This window comes from Thermobia domestica, chromosome 1 (assembly GCF_964235325.1).
Source record: "Thermobia domestica chromosome 1, izTheDome1.hap1.1, whole genome shotgun sequence".
Taxonomy (NCBI): Eukaryota; Metazoa; Arthropoda; class Insecta; order Zygentoma; family Lepismatidae; genus Thermobia; species Thermobia domestica.
Genome location: NC_137454.1, coordinates 138,857,326 through 138,876,781, shown reverse-complemented (window position 1 = coordinate 138,876,781; position 19,456 = coordinate 138,857,326). Strand labels below are relative to the sequence as shown.

The 19,456-nt window shown below is 32.8% G+C and overlaps 1 protein-coding gene across 1 annotated transcript in view; it reads right to left on the bottom strand.

The window, feature by feature from the left end:
• LOC145689560 (uncharacterized) overlaps positions 1-19,054 on the bottom strand; it is a 37,352-nt gene extending 18,298 nt beyond the window's left edge. The window contains exons 1-3 of the mRNA XM_081763742.1: positions 18,875-19,054; positions 15,312-15,602; positions 527-634 (exon numbers count right to left, since the gene is read on the bottom strand). Of these exons, the coding sequence (XP_081619868.1) occupies positions 527-634; positions 15,312-15,602; positions 18,875-18,878 (403 nt within the window). The 5' untranslated portion in view covers positions 18,879-19,054. The remainder of the gene's footprint in view (positions 1-526; positions 635-15,311; positions 15,603-18,874) is intronic.
• Positions 19,055-19,456: the final 402 nt, after the last annotated feature.

The following is a 19,456-nucleotide window of genomic DNA, read 5'->3' as shown; positions in this document are numbered from 1 at the left end:
CAATATTTCGATTACATACACGTAACCTTTAACGAAGATTAATGAGGCTTAATACATGTTGTATATTGAGATCTGTGTGTAGGGTGCAGTACATACTTTACCTACTGTTTTATTTTTATTTATTTTATTTTTTTTTACGCCTATGCAGAAAAATTACTATTTCTTCGACTAATCTTGATGTAATTTTACGTCTTAAAACCGCCAATTAATTCGAAATGCTCACTAATTCTAAAACAAAAAATACGTAAAGGTTTCATTATACATGTATTAAGTAATAATCCTTATTAAAGGTTAGTAGTGTATGTAACGGAAATATTGGAACAAAGCTTATTCTGCATCAAGGAATACAAATAGTTGAGAACTTTAGTTATATTGAAGCATGTATTCCATACGTTCCATAGACAATATAAATTTGCGCAATTAAAGCTGTAAGAAGTTTTATTCCATATTAAGCTTAAAGCGAAAAGATTGGTGATGAAAATTTGCAGTTGCTCTACACTAACTGCAATTACAGTGTTTCACATACCATTTAACTTATTTAATTTTACGCCACATCTCTCTAGGTATTTGCTTCCAGTACTCGCACAGAAACACACTACTAATTCATCTTCGTTTACCTTCTCTGTACTCATACCTGGAAATAGAAGACAAAATAGATGACTACAATTCTACAGAATTTTGGAAAAAGATTTCCTCTCCTCTTTTATAAATCTTCACCGAACTAATCTATAACTAAATTACAGTCTTTTAAACCTAATATATTGACGTAACCTCTATCGTTAGACACTCATTTTCTCCCTATGTTTGATACACTTTGATAAAGGATAGGAGCATAATCCAAGACGTCCTTGCTCTTCTAAGAATCCATCACATCATCATCACTAGGAAATTTGTGGCCACGAACATATTGAGTTTCGAAAACAAATGATAGTACAATCAAATAGCTAGATTTCAATAGTCAATTAAACACATGATCTTCAATGATCTCTTCATAATATTGTCTATTCAGACCTGTGAGCAAATTTTCAGCTACTACTCCGCTTTTATCAGGCTCGATTATTAAGAAAAAATGTGGCGAAAAAGTTTTATATGAAAAACTGCTGTCAAAGATAGATAAATTTACCTTCCAAACTGATGTCTTCCTGTATATATATATATATATATATATATATATATATAGAAAGATTATGGTGTCAATTGCTTCAGTTGTGTTCTGCTATTTTCTGATAGCTCGATTCTAATGTTAAAAGTTACATTATGTACAGTGGAATCGGAATCAACCTGGAAATATGTACATCTAACTTCAATTTTACTGAACTGTCGTTTCCTAGTGGCTTAATTGTAATATGCCATTACAGTCTAATGTGATGATGTTTTTAATAGGAGGGTGCCCGAAATTTTTTGCACCGACTGTACTTGACGTTTAACAAAAAATTTCTGGCTGTTCATATAATTCGTAATTTTGTTTGTTATTCTATTTCAAATCAACATGGAAAGCTGTAAAATATTCATTAGGAATCATAGTTTTGGGAATCAATATCTTTATTTATATATTAAATTAGTTACAAGTCTTGTATATGGATATGTAAATGGATTATTACAATTCTTACGGTGTCAGTGCGATCTGAAAATATAGGTCCACCATTGGACGGAACTTTTCCAATAAATAACCAATCTAAAATTCGACAGAATTTTCAAGGACCACCCTTCACCTCTCTTTTAGATATCTAGGTCCTTCTGAAATCTAGTTTAATCCAGATTTCACCAAATTTTATTCGTTTCAAAGCCCCACCGCCAAAAATGCTTTGTTTTGATTGGAGGATTCACCCACGCTATGATGTTAGAGCGCGATTACTACGACTCATGCCTAGAATTTTGCCGAAGACAGAGGACCCAGATTTTCCCAGTTCTGGAAAGTAGAAATTAGCTAGAAAAGCTGCATTAAGAAGGTAAAACTAGTGTAATGATTAAATAAATATCATCCAGGAAGCCACGGAGCCATAATTCATTAAATTTCATAGTAAAAAACCGGACTGTAGAGCTAAAATAGGAAGTGTAATTCAGTGACGCCATGTTTTGCCGATATCATTAGTGATGGACAGGTTCTACGAAGTGCATCAGTTTGCTAGTTGTTCTTAAATATCCACAGACAGTTTCGGAAGATTAGTGTTTTCTCCCTTAAAATATTTTTATCCTAAAAATTATTCCTTTTAGAGTTACGTAAGGCCTGCCCCACTGCCGTTTGTGTTCGTGTATTTAGTGAATGTGATTTCTTTTTGTACTTATTTAGTAGTAACATGGCGGTATTTAATTTCGTTGTAGTTAGGATACTGATCATAATGCACGTGTAAAGTTCAAGAGGGCTCCTGTCTACTCCCAACTTGGGGGTACGGCTTCCAGCAGGGATGGGTTGAAAGTATAGTTGTCATAAGGTTCTTTTCCCTTCAGGAAAGGGGCATATATTTCTCAATAAATAGTTTGGGTATTAACTAAACAGTTTAAGAATGTGATTTAGTGAATACAAGGGCCAGTTGGCCCTGTTCCTTTCTTTCCCTTTCCTTTCGTAACCGATAGAGCCGATTTTAAAGAAAATGGTGAAATCTGAATGTTGTTTATGCGAGTAAGTAGTAATGATTAATATGTATTATAACATGTATTAATGTAGTGTGTAGTTATGGATGTGGCATGTATGTGTTCGTAATGTAGTATAAGTAGTAGCAATCGTAGTTAAATGATGGAAGAGTGTGTGAAATAATGAAGTATGGACAGTGTATCATTCGTATTCGATCAATAACTAAACGCAACATATCGATCTATAGTAATATCCGAAAATGAGAGGGTCATAGTAACAAAATTTCCGTGTACAAGGTCACATTCAGTGGTTCAAGGGTTGATCATATCGTCGCTAGCCCCCTAGTGTCAAAATTCAGTACTAACCTTCATTCTTATGTCGATGCTCTTAGTGATTTAGTTTCCATGGAATTGACCTTTCTTTTCGAAATAAAACCTAGTAAATATAATTCCCAGCCCAAATGCATATACAGTTAGGTTAAGTGATCCAAAATTAATATTTTCCGAAAATTACAACATTCTACTTAGTCTAGAAATCGAAATATTTAAGTAAATAAACAATACGTAAATTCTTAACAGAAGTCAGGCGATATGATGCTAGTTTTACGCTTTGAAATTATATTAAATGTTCATTTTTTTTTCTTTCCTTCTGTGGCTGCAGAATAATTTCATTGTTGTCAGAATTTTATAAAATTAAATAATATCGTGGAGAATTCTACTTTCTGTGAACATACATACATATATATATATATATATATTTTTTTTTTACATGAAGCTACGAAGTATAACATAGTATTGTTTGCGTGGTAAGGGAGTCTTGAGTTCGAGGGATGTTTTGTGTGGTGGCCGGAACATGAAATGTTGGCAATGATTTATAGATTTAGAAGTATATGACGAAGTGTGCATATAGTCTGGGTGTAAATAAAGAAATAGGGTGTTTATGAAATACGACGTCGTAATAAAAGAATAAAATGATAGTATGAATATATTGTGAAACGAAATGAATGAGAGGACACCCACATATACATATATATATATAGATATATATATATAAGCCCAGTTTATGATTAGTCACGTTTTGGTAAAAAGAATAGATATATATATTTAAGGATTATGTATAGCTAGCAACATCTCGGGTTCTGGCCCCTACACCGGAGCATCCTGCGAACATGTGGGTGAGATATTGCTGGACTATGTTAGTGCTTAATAGCTTAATTTGTTATTGCAGTCGTATTCGTTCATAATAATCTCGTTTAATAATATTTGTAGCATCATATAATCGCTGACTGGACATATTTACTAATCAATTATGTAAACACAATAGTTGTTACACATCGGGGCTGTAGTGAATTATATTTTTCGGTCGGTTTTAAAATAGAATATCCTGCTCCGTGAGATTTTTTTCTTTCCTTCACGTTACCTACTCGGGCTAGCTTACAGTATTCATGAAGGCGACAGCTCTGACAGGGTTACGGAAACCAAACAATTAGTTATTGAAATTTATTACCGTACCCGGGCATCGACCCCTCCCCCCTTGAGTATTTTCGTTTTCTTTTCTCAGTTTTCAAACTAGATAGTGATGGAAATTAATCGATGCCTCAGAATTTAGCGCATTCTGCGAAGGGGAGCTATCGGTGAAGTTTGGCAATAGAAATCACCGATCCAAAATCCAGTTTATTTAATTTTTTTTATTATTTTGGCAAATCCATAATTAGGGTCTCTCTTATTTCATTGCCTTCGGTCTAATTTTCGTACTTTCCTCTAGATCCTGTCTCAATTTTCGGAGAGGTCGGATAATTTTTTTTTATTGTTTTAGAAATTTCAAAATTTAGGGCAATTACATCTTGCCCTCCCCCGTTTCTCTCTTTCGCCTGTTGGTTTGGGCCGGATACGGTTACTAAATAATAATTTTACAAGCAATAACTTGTGAAGTTATTATTTACAAGACACAGACTTGCTTCTTGGCACTAGGTGTTTCCCCTTGAGTCTACGTATTTGAGTAGACCACCCTTTTGGCATATTAAGAATATTTTGACTATGGATTTGTTGAGAGCGAAATTCGACTTCTATCTTTGTAGCGTTAGTTATTTCTCACTTAAGTCTTTGGCGCCCCTATTCTTCGTCTTCCTTCTTCTCTATCTCTCTCTCTGTCTTCATTTCTTCAAGTTTTTTTTTTAATTTTTCAACCTTCCCCCCCCCAGATTTTGAACTTGTCGCTTACAATTTATTTAACGTACAACTCTGATCTGAAATTACCAGCTGAGATGTTGCAAGACACAATTCATGGATAGAGTAGATAATGATTGGGTCCTCCATCACATTTTGACCTATTGCCAAAATGAATAACGACTTCATATTTGACGACACTTCAATTACGTTCTTTCACCGTCGTCCCTCTAAGTTTTTTTTTTAATCCATTGGTCACTTTCCTTTCGGTTTTCGTTTATCTTGTAGTTAACCTGGGCCCAGAAATTGTATTTTGGTTTATCTATTTATATCTTTAGGAATGTTCTGTGTTACGTGCCTACCTCACAAAGTTTTTTTTATTATTTAAGCACGAATTGACTATATGAAAGTTAAAATTTATAGACGCGCGGTATCAGGTAAAAAGATCAATTTTTTTAATGTAATGTCGGAAGTCATTTGTTTTTCTTGTACAATGTTTGTAACCTTTTCTGAAATTATTGTTGGGGTTATTACTTAAAATGTGTGCGCGATTATTAAATATGAATATATATATATATAGAGAGAGAGATAAATGAATACGTCGAAATGTACATGTGCTTAGTATGTGAATATGATGTTAAAGTAAAAGTATGATATTAAATGTACTATATGGATATATGTAAAAGCGCTCGTGTCTGTCCCCCCAAACGTGTATTGGTTGCTATGGTTTACCAGTAAGTTTTCCGACGAATATAAGAATATAGATTTTTGTCAAGAATACCGTCGTGCACTCAAATAATTTTCCTTTCTTCTGAATAGATGTAAATCATAACCTATGTAATTATTTAATGGCATGTAGTAAGAAGTAACGGCAGGTCTAAATGTAACCCACATCATAATGAATATTATCCCTGAACTACCAACCTAAAACCATTGTGGAAAGTGTACCTTTAATCCCTCTCACCTGCATATGTATCCTGTGACTTGACCAGTTTTTTTTTTTTTTTTTTTTTTTTATCCTCAATGTAAATCATCATACTCCTTACACCTGTGGAAGATCGTCTTAAATTCGAACCATATATACATATATACAAAAGTGATCCTAAGGAAAGGTTTCATGACGTGTCCCAGTGTTAAACAAATAACTTGAAATTATCCAATTAATAAATTTGGAAGTGGACTGGCTAAGAGGAGAAACATCCTCTGGCGGAAAGTGATTTCAAAATCCCTAGATGGGTATAAATGTTACAGTATGCGAGTGCAGCTATAAACTGCTAATAGTCACAAACTAAATATAGTTGATGAATGGTTTTATAAACCAATAGTTTTATATATATATATATATATATATATATATATATATATATATAAACACAAACTAAGTTAAATGGAGCGAAATGTTTTGGACGCTACAAGTAGTGCGCGATTTGTGATTTGAACGCTCAAAATTATTAATATTTCATTGCTCAATGTGAAGTAGAGACTCATAAGTGCTTTACACCCAAAAGCTTTATTTCTTTTCTTTTCTTTGTCTTTTTTTTTTTTTTTTTTTTTTTTTTTGTAAAACAAGTGTCTTCTTTGCGTATGTCGCAAATCATAATTTCGCTTTAGCATGCCTAAGATATAATATATGTAATTATTTTTTTTCCTTTCCATTTGTCAATATGATCAAATGTATAAAGACTTACTAAAGTATAACCCTATGTATTCTATTGATATATAACCAAGAACTTGTGCTTTTAATATTTTCTTTATAATTATTTTTTTTTCTTTTCACTATGAATGTAATAAACTATTTGTACCTTTGTAGTTAGTTGGTTTCCTTTAAACATATATACACTGTCCTGAGTGAGTGAGCGAGTGAATGCATGATAGATTTAATTTAAGTAATTATAGTAATATTATTTGTCATATTAACGTCTATAATATATGTGTCATGTTTTAATATATGTGTTAAGGTAAATAACCTAGGTCATGAAGTACCGCTACTAATGGTTTAAATCGGCTCTAGGAGTGAGACGAAAATAGCAGGATGAGCCTAAATACGGCATCTTTCTTCCAGGAAGTTGAAACCCTTATTGATACGATACATAAATTTATATTGAGTTTATAACTTTGATTTTTTTTTTCTCTTGGCTAATTCATATGTGTGGTCGATCCTAGAGATACTGGATGGTTATCAATCATCGTTTGGAATAACTTTACAAGGAATAATTTCGATTTTCTCCTTTCCTGGTCTAGGTCTGGGCAACCCCACGAACGTGGTGCCTGGAGCTAGGTCGGGGTGGTATGGAGGAACATGTGTTTATTTCGAAGCATTCTAAAATTGATTAGTCGTTAATAACGCTTAAAATGACTCATCTTTCAACGACTTTCCCGACTTCTTACTATATTTCCGGAAGTATCCAGTAATCTGTTTCTTATTAAAATACCCTATTTGTTTGCTTTCTTCTTATTTCTTCCTTTTTCTACCTCCTTCTTTTACCCTTCTACTTTCTTCTCTTTCTTTTCTATTTCTGAATGAAAGAAAACGGAGTCATGACTGAGAGTAGTCGCTATTGGCACGGTCAATAAGTTGTTTCGATGAGTTTCTTCGGAAGTCCGATATGGGATAATTAACCATGAGGAGTATGCATTGAGGGACGAACAATAACAAGAAAGTTTATTGAATTTTACTTTATTGGAAAATAATCATGATTTCAATTAGTAGGTGTTGTTTAGTAATCGCCCTCGTTAAAAGAATATTAATTTTTAGCGACTCCTCTCCTCTATACAGTTCTTCTTCGTTTACTACTTTTTTTTTTACCGTTTTCTTTCATAATGCTCTGCCTTTTATCACCATAAATCTCTACATAGCTGAGTATCTAGTCAAATTTAACCTGCAAGGCTCTACGATAAATTTGTCGTAGCTCTTAGTAGTTATTAACGATCATTACCCAATATTCAATTAGTGCGTGCTACCCATTCACTATAAAGTAGGTATTTTAATACATATTGATTCCTCACAAACAACTTAAAGAGTACATGAAAACGAAGCAAAAACAAAAGTGATATATGTATTGCCATGATTTTCGCAAGATGTAACTACTAAGGTAGTTTGTCCATCTTTGGTGCGTTTTGTGAATCCAACATTTTGCCCCCTGAGTTTAGTGTCTATGGATATGATTCGACGCAAATATAAAAGAAAGTAGAGAAATGTTGGAATCAAGAAAGTAGAGAACCCGAGAAAGCTTACTCATACTATGTTTGTCCACCACGAAGCCCACTTGGCAGAAGCTGGAATCAAACCAGAGACCCCCGCACCAGCAGTGAGCGCTCTACCACCGCTCTATCCTGAAATATGACAATACGTAAGCAATAAGATAATAACTGCACTTCTCAATTATCTTGTTTCATTCTCGGTTAAGAGCACTTTATAAGCTTTCGAATTATTACTGTCTCTCCCAGTTACGTACCAAAGAAAACAAAAAGTGAATAGATTATATATATATAATTAAAATTAAGCCCCTTTAATGGGAATACGTAAATGCTGCTTCGAACAAAGGGGAACAAAAAAGAAAAAAAAAAAAGAAAAGCGCACTGAATGGAAAAAATATGCCAAGTATCGATCAGAAGATTGTGTAGACATCCCCATTAACGTGGTTCATATCATCAGTAAGCTCAACCATAATATCTAAGGATGTGGCCTACAAATTGTATTATTTTAATCTTGTCCTTAATAATATACGCATGAACTGATTTGTAATAAATGTATTAACAATCTGAAACATTACGGAAAAGAATTTACATAATAAATTTATTATTCTTCCTAGAAATTTTAAAAAATTAAAATTATATATATATATATATATATATATATATATATATATATATATATATATATATATATATATATATATTAAAGTTTAACATCTCACATTTATGCCCCGAATGTGAGATCTAACAGAAAATACTACAAGTACTAGATTTAAAGGTCCTTATCGACATCATTAAATCTACTTATTCTATGAGCTGTCCATAACGTATATAGTTCTTCACTTACACACAATTCTGTCTCCCAAAACATCTCGATATATATATAAATTAAGGAAAGAAGTGTTCGTCAAACTTTGGGGAGAGAGAGAGAGTGAGTAAGAGAAAGTTCCAAGACGTACATACTATTAGAGAACGATCAAACTGTTCTTTCCAGACCTGTCTTTCACTCAAAAATGCGCGATGTTCATTACGACTTATATGTTGTGATTCGCCAAAGTCCTATCTATTTTCTCGTGATTATTGCCTTTCTCGTTTCATATATGCCAAAAGACGGTATGTAAATCTCAGCAACCGAAGATTAAATTTTACTGTAGCAAAATGGTTGTCAAAAACATGAAACTAAAGGGTCTTTCCTGGTAAGATACTGAAATCGGTCCTTGATCCAAATTGGGTCGCTATTGGCCAAAAGGGTTACGCTTGACCTAAAACTACCTCAAAAAAATTTTTGACCCCCTACCCTTACCGAATTATAGTATCATACATGCTCAAAATTGAATATTTTTTTAAATTTTGGTGGGGGTGGTCCAAAAATTTTGAAAGTTTCACAGATTGTAGATACTATCTAGAGTAGATGTAAATGTGCATTTTTCAAAACTATCGATGCGTATTTTCTTTATTTTTTTATTTATTATTATTATTATTATTATTATTATTATTATTATTATTATTATTATTATTATTATTTTTGCATGTTGAAAATTTCAAAAAATTGTAGAAATTTTTTTTGGAGGGGACACGTTCCTGATTTTCTGGTTAAAAAAATTGTTATAGCTTTAGGTACAATATATATTTTTTTCGGGACCTGAAAGTGATGGCAACATTGTCATAAAGAAATAAAACTGAAAACAAACGTGTTTATCGCACAGTTTTTTCACTATTTTAGGGCCCTCAAGGTAAGGCCCGCTTTATACAATCCTTTGCCAAAGTTCACAATTTTCCTTTCTCTTGCGTCCCTTCCGCTTCTGTAGTTTTTCAGCTGCTTCGATTGTGTCCATTTTGAAACAGAAACACCAAATATATCTCCGCAACAGTGCTTCCACTTCAACCGACTCTTGCACAACAGTTACACACAGCTCGCGGTAGAGAGCGCCACTGTGTGCGGCCACTGTAGCAAGCACTGATAGATACAGGAACCGACGCGAGGTATGTGTTTGCAAGAATTGTGAACTTGGCAACTGTGAATTGTGACGCAAGAGAAAGGAAAATTGTGAACTTTGGCAAAGAATTGTTTGAAGAGGCCCTCACCTTGAGGGCTCTAAAATACCGGAAAAACTGTGCGAAAAACACGTTTGCTTTCAGTTTTATTTGTTTTTGACAATGTTGCCATCACTTTCAGGCCCGAAAAAAAAATATATGTTTTACCTAAAGATATAAAAATATTTAAACTACAAAATCAGGAACGTGTTCCCCCCAAAAAATTTTCTAGAATTTTTTGGAATTTTAAACATGCAAAAAAATAAAGAAAATACGCATCGATAGTTTTGAAAAAAAAATTGCACATTTACATCTACAATCTGTAATTAGTATCTACAATCTACAATTAGTATCTACAATCTGTGGAACTTTCAAAATTTTTGGACCATCCCCACCAAAATTTAAAAAATATTCAATTTTGAGCATGTATGATACGATAATTCCGTAAGGGGAGGCGGTAGGGGGTCAAAAATGTTTTTGAGGTAGTTTTAGGTCAAGGGTGTCCTTTTGGGTCAATAGCAACCCAATTTGGATCGAGGGCCGATTTCACTATCTTACTAGGAAAGACCCTTTCCGAACCTAAAAAAAAAAATAATTTTTTGACGGCATTTGATTATGTGGTTAGTGTCTTTTGTAGTTTTGTTTCACACGCAAAGTAAGTATAATATTTAATGTACTAATAATTCTTTATTCTTATATTTATTACTATAAGTAATAACTTAAATTTTAGTTTATGTTAATATACAGTACATTTATTTAATTGTCCGAATCTTCAACAGGAATTTCCATCACCAGCAGCGATTTTTTTTCAAAACATTTGTTGCTATTTTAATCACTAGAGACCGGAATTAATGGTAAAATAAAAAGCCCAAACTTGTTGGCCAAATTGCGAAGTAAAAACTCCAAAATGGCAGGTGAAATGACAGAATAAAACAAACAAGAGCTTTGAAAAAAAAAAAAACCTGAAATATTTAAAATAATTGTCTAAAATCGGTTTACTAATCGAATAAAAATCATATAGATCGAAAAACGTGGACGAAACATTTCCAGGCCCAAATTTAAAATTAAGAAAAAATCCTCATAGTCTCAGGACCTGCTGAAATGCAGAATACTTAATAATAATAATAATAATAATAATAATAATAATATATTATTATTATTATTATATTTATTATTATTATTATTATTATTATTATTATTATTATTATTATTATTATTATTATTATTATTATTATAAGAAAATAAATGTTTCGCTTTGCAGTTAGTACTTATAATTTAAAATTTCTGGGAACTTGCAAATTTCGCAACCGGTAAGGAATGACATCTGACGATCCATTCATCATTCTTCAGTAGTAACAAATAGACTTGACTTGATATAATAAATCACCAACTGATAATGGCATTATGTGCAAAGAATTTTGAAATAATGTTAAAGATAATTATATTATTTTTAAGTGTCCTCCATTTGTCAATACAAAAACATCCGACGAAACTTCAAATTTCAATGACTTTTTCAATTAGTTTCCGTGACATTTCCTGAACATTTTTAATTTCCATGATTCTATCTGAGTTTACTGTTTGTAGAAACCCTGACTTTTCATAAATTTTCCTTTTTAAAATTGTAGCAATTCATACCATGTTTTCTATTTACAAATTAACTCCGATCATAAGCATTATTAAGGTTAATTAATCAATTCCACTCATGATTTACTTACATAACTTTTGACGTTCGTGAAAAGACATTAAGAAAAGAAGCACTGAGTGAACCTATATTTCCACATAAAGCAATTTAACATTGCGTTAAACTACACGTTACTCTATCGTACTTGAAATTAAAGAAACCACTTGTGGATTTCAGATATATATAAATTTTAAATTACGTTTTCCTTGTCATATAACTGAAACACTGATCATATCTAACACCGCTTAACAGGGTGGAAAAAAAAAATCATGATTTTTTTAAAAAAAATCATTTTTGTTGATTTTTTTGATTTAAATCGATTTTTTTGATTTAAATCAAATCTTTCTCCTCGTATAATACAAGTCGCGAACTGAAGAAAAAGCATTAGGAATTAGTATTAAATGCTAATTATGCCATTTAAGTGAAAGTATTGGGGTTGAATTTTGAATTATCCCCAATCGTTAACCTATATCAATCGCAAACAATGTTTCTTAACCCTTTTAAATTATGGCTCTTTTTAAAGGTAAATTATAGACTTTCAATCAAGCAACTACAGCATCATCCCTATTTATCCTAGAATCATAGTACATACATCACTCACTCTCTTTAGAATAGAACAGCTTTTGAAACGGTAACATTCACATTTCCCTATCATGTCCCTGAAGCGGGAAATTTTGAGAGTAATCGGCATTTTTTAAACTTTTTTTTGTTTTTAAATTTTGATCCCCTCTGGACTCTCCTGTGTTAATGCACAGATCTCAAAATCAACTGGGAAATACTAAGGGGTGTACTAAATGTGTGTACAAAATTTGAAGCTTCTACCTTGAGTAGTAAGGGTGAGGAAACTATTTAACAATGAGCTAAGAACATTCCTACAATGCCCCAGATGACCCGGATGTAATATAACAATTTCCTCAGACATCCCTATTTATCCTAGGATCAGGGTTGGCAAAAACCATGATTTTTATTGAAAAAAAGAAAAAAAAACAAAAAGGTTTTTTTTGGTTTAATTTTTTTTTTAAATAATTTGCTTTACGTACTTATACCACATATGGACAGAAACAAGTTTTTTTCGCCTTGGTATTATTATGCGACAACCGGGTTATGCTAGAAGGGGTCACATAAGCCCAAAGTGAAATTCAAACAGCTTCTCGGCTTACATCCGAGAGAAATTATCCTCCGTTTGAACTCGGAACCGGGAATAATTGGCCACAAATGCAATACGTCTGCCGACTCACTCACAAAGGACTCCTGATTTAAAAAAAAAAAAAAAAAAAAAAAAAAAAAAAAAAAAAAAAAAAAAAAAACGTTGTATTAATCTTTACATACTTGTTAATATAATTGTCAAGAGTCATTTCAGAAGGAAAACAGATAGTCAGTTGTACAAGTGAAACCATTATACAGAATTACATTTGGATATTTCAAAGTAGTGCAGAGTACAGAAGAACTAATTTAATCCAAGTTAGTTAACAACGACTTTTATTAGTCCAAGTTAAAGAAATAATTTGCATATCAGTAAGAAAAGTGAATAAAGATACGAATTATTTGAGTCCACTTTGGCTCTGACCCATTTATACATAAATAGTTACAAAAGATACTTCTGATTTCAATAAATGCCTTTCGTGGGGTTTGTATACCCCCACCTCCCAAGTACGGAATTTCAATGTATTTTATCAGTAGTAAACATTATTAAAACGAAACAATATTTAGAATTTCTTCGTTTGCAATTGCATAACAATAATAACAAACTATAAAAAAATCACAAAAGAAACATTCATAAACTTATATATTTTTTTTAAAAAAAAGATGCTTTTGCAGTATAATCTCTTTGAGTAATGAATGGGGAATTTAGGTCTGAATATAATACGAATAATATACGGGAGTGAAACGTGATAACCCACAAATGTGTGTTCATCAAGCTTTTACGAACATTTTTCGTTTTTTGGTTTAAACCAGCCAACCTTGCCTATGATAATGATTTGTACATTATTCACATCATAATAAAACAAATTTTCAAACGGTACCCTTCAAATGTCTCCGTCATGTATTTGGGGCGGGTTACTCACGAAAAAAGAATTTTTTGTTAAAAATATAATTAAAAAGAATACCTCTGTGGATCCCTCCCCCTGTTTTAAGGCAGAGATCTGAAAAATATTGAGGGGTACATTGAGTAAATGTGCAAAATTTCAATCTTGTAGGTCCAAAAGTAAGCCAGCGAAAAATAATATTCCCCAAATATCCCAGATTTCCGTATAAAACAGGATCTCAGGTAACAGTTTCCTGAGACATCCCTATCTATCCTAGGAGCATAGTACGTACATAATTTTCTTCAGAATAGAACAGCCTTTCAAACGGTACCATTCATATGTCTCTATCTGAGGCGGAAAAATCACGAAAAAAGCTGTTTTTGTTAAAAAATATTCTTTTTAAAAACATTTTTGCCCCTCTGGACCCCGCTGTTTCCATGCAGAGATCTGAAAATTATTAAGGGGTGCACTGAACGAGTGTGCACAATTTGTCTTCTGAATGCAAAATGTAACCCGCCAAAAAATTTTTAAATTTATGACGTCATCACACACTATGCCTCAACGCAGAAAGGCGTGAAAGCGTATGTAACGTGTTCTAAAATGCCTCCAGTCTTGAAGAAAACGAAGTAAAAAGCCTTATTGGTACTTTTTTAATCGAATAATGAAGATTCTACCCTATTACCTAAAAATAGGTGATATAGTTTAAAAGGTTAAGCATTAAGGAAAAAAGTACAGCAATGTTTATCAAAATGACACTTTTTTTTCCACAAAAGTTACTGATATTTGGCAGGGGCCTATTTTTAAAAACTCAGAACTAGCTTGCGGCATGAAATACATAAATTTCGCCTAAAGTTATAAAATTAAATATATATATATATATATATATATATATATATATATATATGGAGAGAGGATAGGACCCCTCTAAATACACCTTATTATCTGGGAACAAACAAACAGACACGCACAAAAAAGAATTTTCGTCTTAAAAGTTGATGGTGATTTCCCCGTTGGAATAGTTAACGATTTTAAAACCCAAACACAATGTTACGAAAAGAAGAAAGCAGGATTGCTCCGTTCCCTGTTCAAAACGGGATTTTCCCTAATCATCCTCTGCATGACACTTGTTTTTATACTATACTGTACCTTTGAGTCTCATTGTATTATGATTATTAACTTCCATAATCAAAAGAACAGAACAGAAACTGGATTTTACTTATTTTCACTTTAAATTAATTTATTTCGAAATTCGATTTAAATCAACGATTTTTATTAAAAAAAATCAAGTGATTTAAATCAGACTGATTTAAATCGTGATTTAAATCAGACTGATTTAAATCAATCCACCCTGCCGCTTAATCTTACATATCTTTACCAGGACCAAAGACCTACTGTTTAACACAGAATCTAAATCACACGGATGCTCCCACTGGGAACCTAGCCCTGGCATACCATACCGAAGACGCGTTTGGTAAACAATATCCACAAGGAAGTTCCATAAGCCTAGCTGAAACTGAATTTATTTAACATCTTGTAGGGTTCTCCGCCTTAAACCTACCCTAGATGACTTGAATATAAACTATTCTCTGCTTATTGATATTTTGTCTCTCTCTACTTATATTATGCGAATATCTCACCTATCAATCTATATAATTCCATTTGTATCTTCAAAGAACATTCAAGTTTCGTTAACAGAAGACTTTGTGTCAAAGCGGAAGTGTCAATCACCGCCTCTTCTTCAGGTTCCTTTCTCTTATCTTCCGCATCTCCCAAGGGTTCAACAGTACTCGGATTCACTGCCCGTCTGCGATAAAGTAGCTTCATTAAACTTTCTTTTTTCGCCTCTAGAAGCTGAATTTCTTTTTTCAGTGACTTTACTACTTCCCATTTTCGTCTGCATTCCATTTGCAACATTTTAGTTCCATCAGCTGTAAATAACAAAATAAATGAATTCATTGGAAATATGACAATAAATAAATAAATAAATGATGTCAATTTTGATATTGGCTGCACGAATCCATAAAGTTAAGTTGGTTCTATTTTAGGGATTAGTCGAGCAGACGGTTCTACGGAATTTTGACACATTTCTTACATTTTAAGGTTACACATCTCTTTTAGGAGAGAGGAAATCTTACAAATAATAAAAAGCTTAAAAAGCTCCAGCTCTCCAGGTTGGGATGAAGTGCCATCCATGATTGTAAAGGAAAGTTCTCTTCTTATTGCACATCAACTCTGTCATATAATAAATCATTCATTTTTGACAGGAATTTTTCCTACGCGGCTTAAGTTAGCTAGAGTTACACCTGTGTATAAAAAGGGAAGTAAATTGGAGTTAAATAATTATCGTCCTATTTCAGTTTTGTCGTGCTTTTCTAAAATATTTGAATTAGCAATGAAAGCGCGACTAAATAACTTTTTCCTTTTAAATAATATAATATCCACAAGTCAACACGGGTTTCAAAGCCAGAAGTCAACCAACACTGCAATCTTTAATTTCATCTCTGATGTAGCAATGGATATAAATAAAGGAAAGCATGTAATTGGCATTTTTGTTGATTTATCTAAGGCGTTCGATTCTATAGACCATGGTATTTTGCTAGAAAAATTGTATTCTTATGGCATCAGAGGTGTGGCAAACAATTGGATAAAGTCGTATTTATCTGAACGTAGTCAAACTGTTGTCATCTGTAAAGAGGTAAATGGCAGAAGAAAAATGTTTAAATCATCTTTAATGAAAGTAACAAAAGGAGTACCACAAGGATCAATATTGGGACCTCTTTTGTTTGTTGTATATATTAATGATTTGGTTAATAGTCTAGGCTGTGTGAAGTCAACATTGTATGCTGATGACATAAATGTTCTTGTCAGTGGAGACTCAGTAAATGAAGCAGAAAGGCTCACTACAAAGACGCTAACAAAAATTATTAGTTGGTTAAACATAAATAAATTAACTATGAATTTAGGAAAAACTAACATTGTCAAATTTCGTTTCCCGGGCCAAAGAAATGAACTTGTACCAATAATTGTAGACACTGTAGAATTATGTCAAACACCATCTATTAAATTTCTAGGAGTATATGTTAATGAAGATTTAACATGGAATACTCATGTTGAATACATTAATACAAAACTCAGTTCACTCTGCTTTGCATTCCGTAGGTTGCAAGGTAGTTTGTGCAAGGAAGCTGTCATGTCCTTATACTATAGCAAAGTTTTTTCAATAATAAACTATGGTGTTATATTTTGGGGGAATTCGAGAATAAGTGCTAGTACATTCCGAATACAGAAAAAAATTATTAGAATTATGTTTAGTATGCCTGAACGATCCTCATGTAAAAATGTTTTTAAAAAATATAAATTATTGACATTACCTAGTTTATATATATATCGCACAATTATGTATGTAATCGAGCACAAGGATTTATTTACTTTAGCTAATACGATTCACTCATACAATACTAGGCAGAATTGTAATATGTATATTATCCAACAGAATTATGCAAATTTTAGCAAAACTGTGTATATGAATTGTATAAAATTATATAACAAATTACCAGCAAGGTATAAGGACATTAACGAAAAACGGATATTCAGAAATACTCTGTTAGAATTATTGTTAGAAAAAAGCTATTACTCTGTGGAAACTTATCTTACTGATAATATATAGAGAATGTAAATATCTGACAACTGTAATGCTTAATTGAGGATTGTCCTCATTTGTAAGCTATGAACAGGCAAATAAATATGAATATGAATATGAATATGAACATGCACTAAATTAGGAGCTCCATTACTACTTGCAGATTGACTTCTGGAGGGCTCTGTATAAATACAAAGTGGACTTATGGCATAAAATACAAACCAACTTGTGCTAGGTGGTCACTAAAAAAGCACGAATGATATCTAACCGAGTCAGAATAGGAGTGCAACATATGAGGTCCAGGTGCGTTCGTAGGGAGCAGGCGCCTCAGCTACGGGGGTTATACGCATAAAGCAAGATAGTGGAAGAGCACACTTACATATACAGTACTATCACTCAAAATTCATTTCAATATTCTGTGCACTGACAGTAATTACTTACATTCACATTCTCATTCCTTCACAAAAAAAAAAAAAAAAAAAAGTTTTCACATCGTATTTTACGTATAAATTTTTTATTTGGTAGAAGCATCTGCTCGAGTAATTCCAATAAAGACATACTTAGTGTCATACTGAAAATATGGGGTTCACTCGAGCAGACGGTTCTACCGAAAACAAAATTTATAGGTAAAACACGATGTGAAACACTTTTCGAAAAGAAGTGTCAATATAAGTAACTTATGTCATTAGATATAATTTTGAAATACATTTTAAATGGTAGTGAACGTATTCGCATGAAAATATCTCGCCTAGCATACGTAAAATTTAAGGGGGCTACCACAAGTAATTATTGAAAAAATCACAATCCTCTTTCAATTTGAGTATAAGTACGGTTTCCGGACGTATGGCATAAAGAAACTACAGTGCGAAAACACAAACCAACCTGTGCTAGATTGCCAATGAAAGCTCAAATATCATAAAACAATCAGCGCAGCGCGAAGATGGTGGGCCTGCGTGGTATCGGAGTGTTGTGTCCGAAGGGAGCAGGCGCATCAGCGATGGCAGGTATACGCGTAAACGAGGATAGAGTAAAGATGTGAGTTTTGGCAAGACTTTATTTGTCATGATTTCATACTAGTAACACTCTACATGTAAACATAAAATATAGCTTCTATACACTGTACAAAAATACACTGCCGGTGGATAACAGCATCTAATAGAGTCCTCTTTTACATAGGCCTACATTCATTTATTTTAACTATCCAAAAGCACCTGTAATGATTTTACACTAATAACGACACTCTTGTAAACCGAAAATACAGCTGTATTAGTATGTATAAAATTCTATCGCCTGCAGAAATGAGTTCCTTATAAATGTCTTTTCATACAAATTATTCAATTTCACCTGTAAATCTTCGAAATTGTGGTGCGCCAAAACTACACCAGCACCCATGTTTCTTTTATAAATTTTTAAAATCTATGGTCCCATAGACCATGCTGAGACTCTTCTCCCATGCTACCACCACATTTAAAACTTTACTGATTGCAATATTACCACTGACTTTTCAAGTTATGTACAGGTACACGTAAACACTATACCATCATTTTAAATTATACATACCCATTTTTTTTAATTTTTTCTTAAGTAACGACCAGAAACACTAATAACAGAATTGAAGTTATATCAATGCAATGTTAACCTGTCCACTTCAGTCCACTATAAATCGTATTCCTTCTTTATCAATCAGAACCACCGCCAAGCGCGAGCAAAATCTAGTCCGAGAATCGATTCCACTCGATTCCTTAATGTATTCGATTCTCTGGAATCGATTCTTCTGCTTCTTCTTCTGCGGTTGCAACTTGCCTTAGCTAAAATCACACTCCCGACACACAGTTAACAAAAGAAACAGATGATGAATTGAGATGAATCTTTAGAGATGCTTCTATAAGATGCTAAATAACGTAGATCTTTGTAAATAAAGATAATAGGCAGTAAGAACAGGTGGGAATAAGGTGAAAATGAACGAATCTACATTAAAAGGACCAGAACCGTGAAATTTATGAAGAATAGAGAAAAATGTTGATAGAAAGGGCAAGAAAAAATGAGATGATCGATGGAGCCTGTATCGAGATCACAGTTACACAGTGGAGTAGTACGTTTTCGGAGAAGATATAAGCGTTGGGGAGTATACAGAATGTGAAG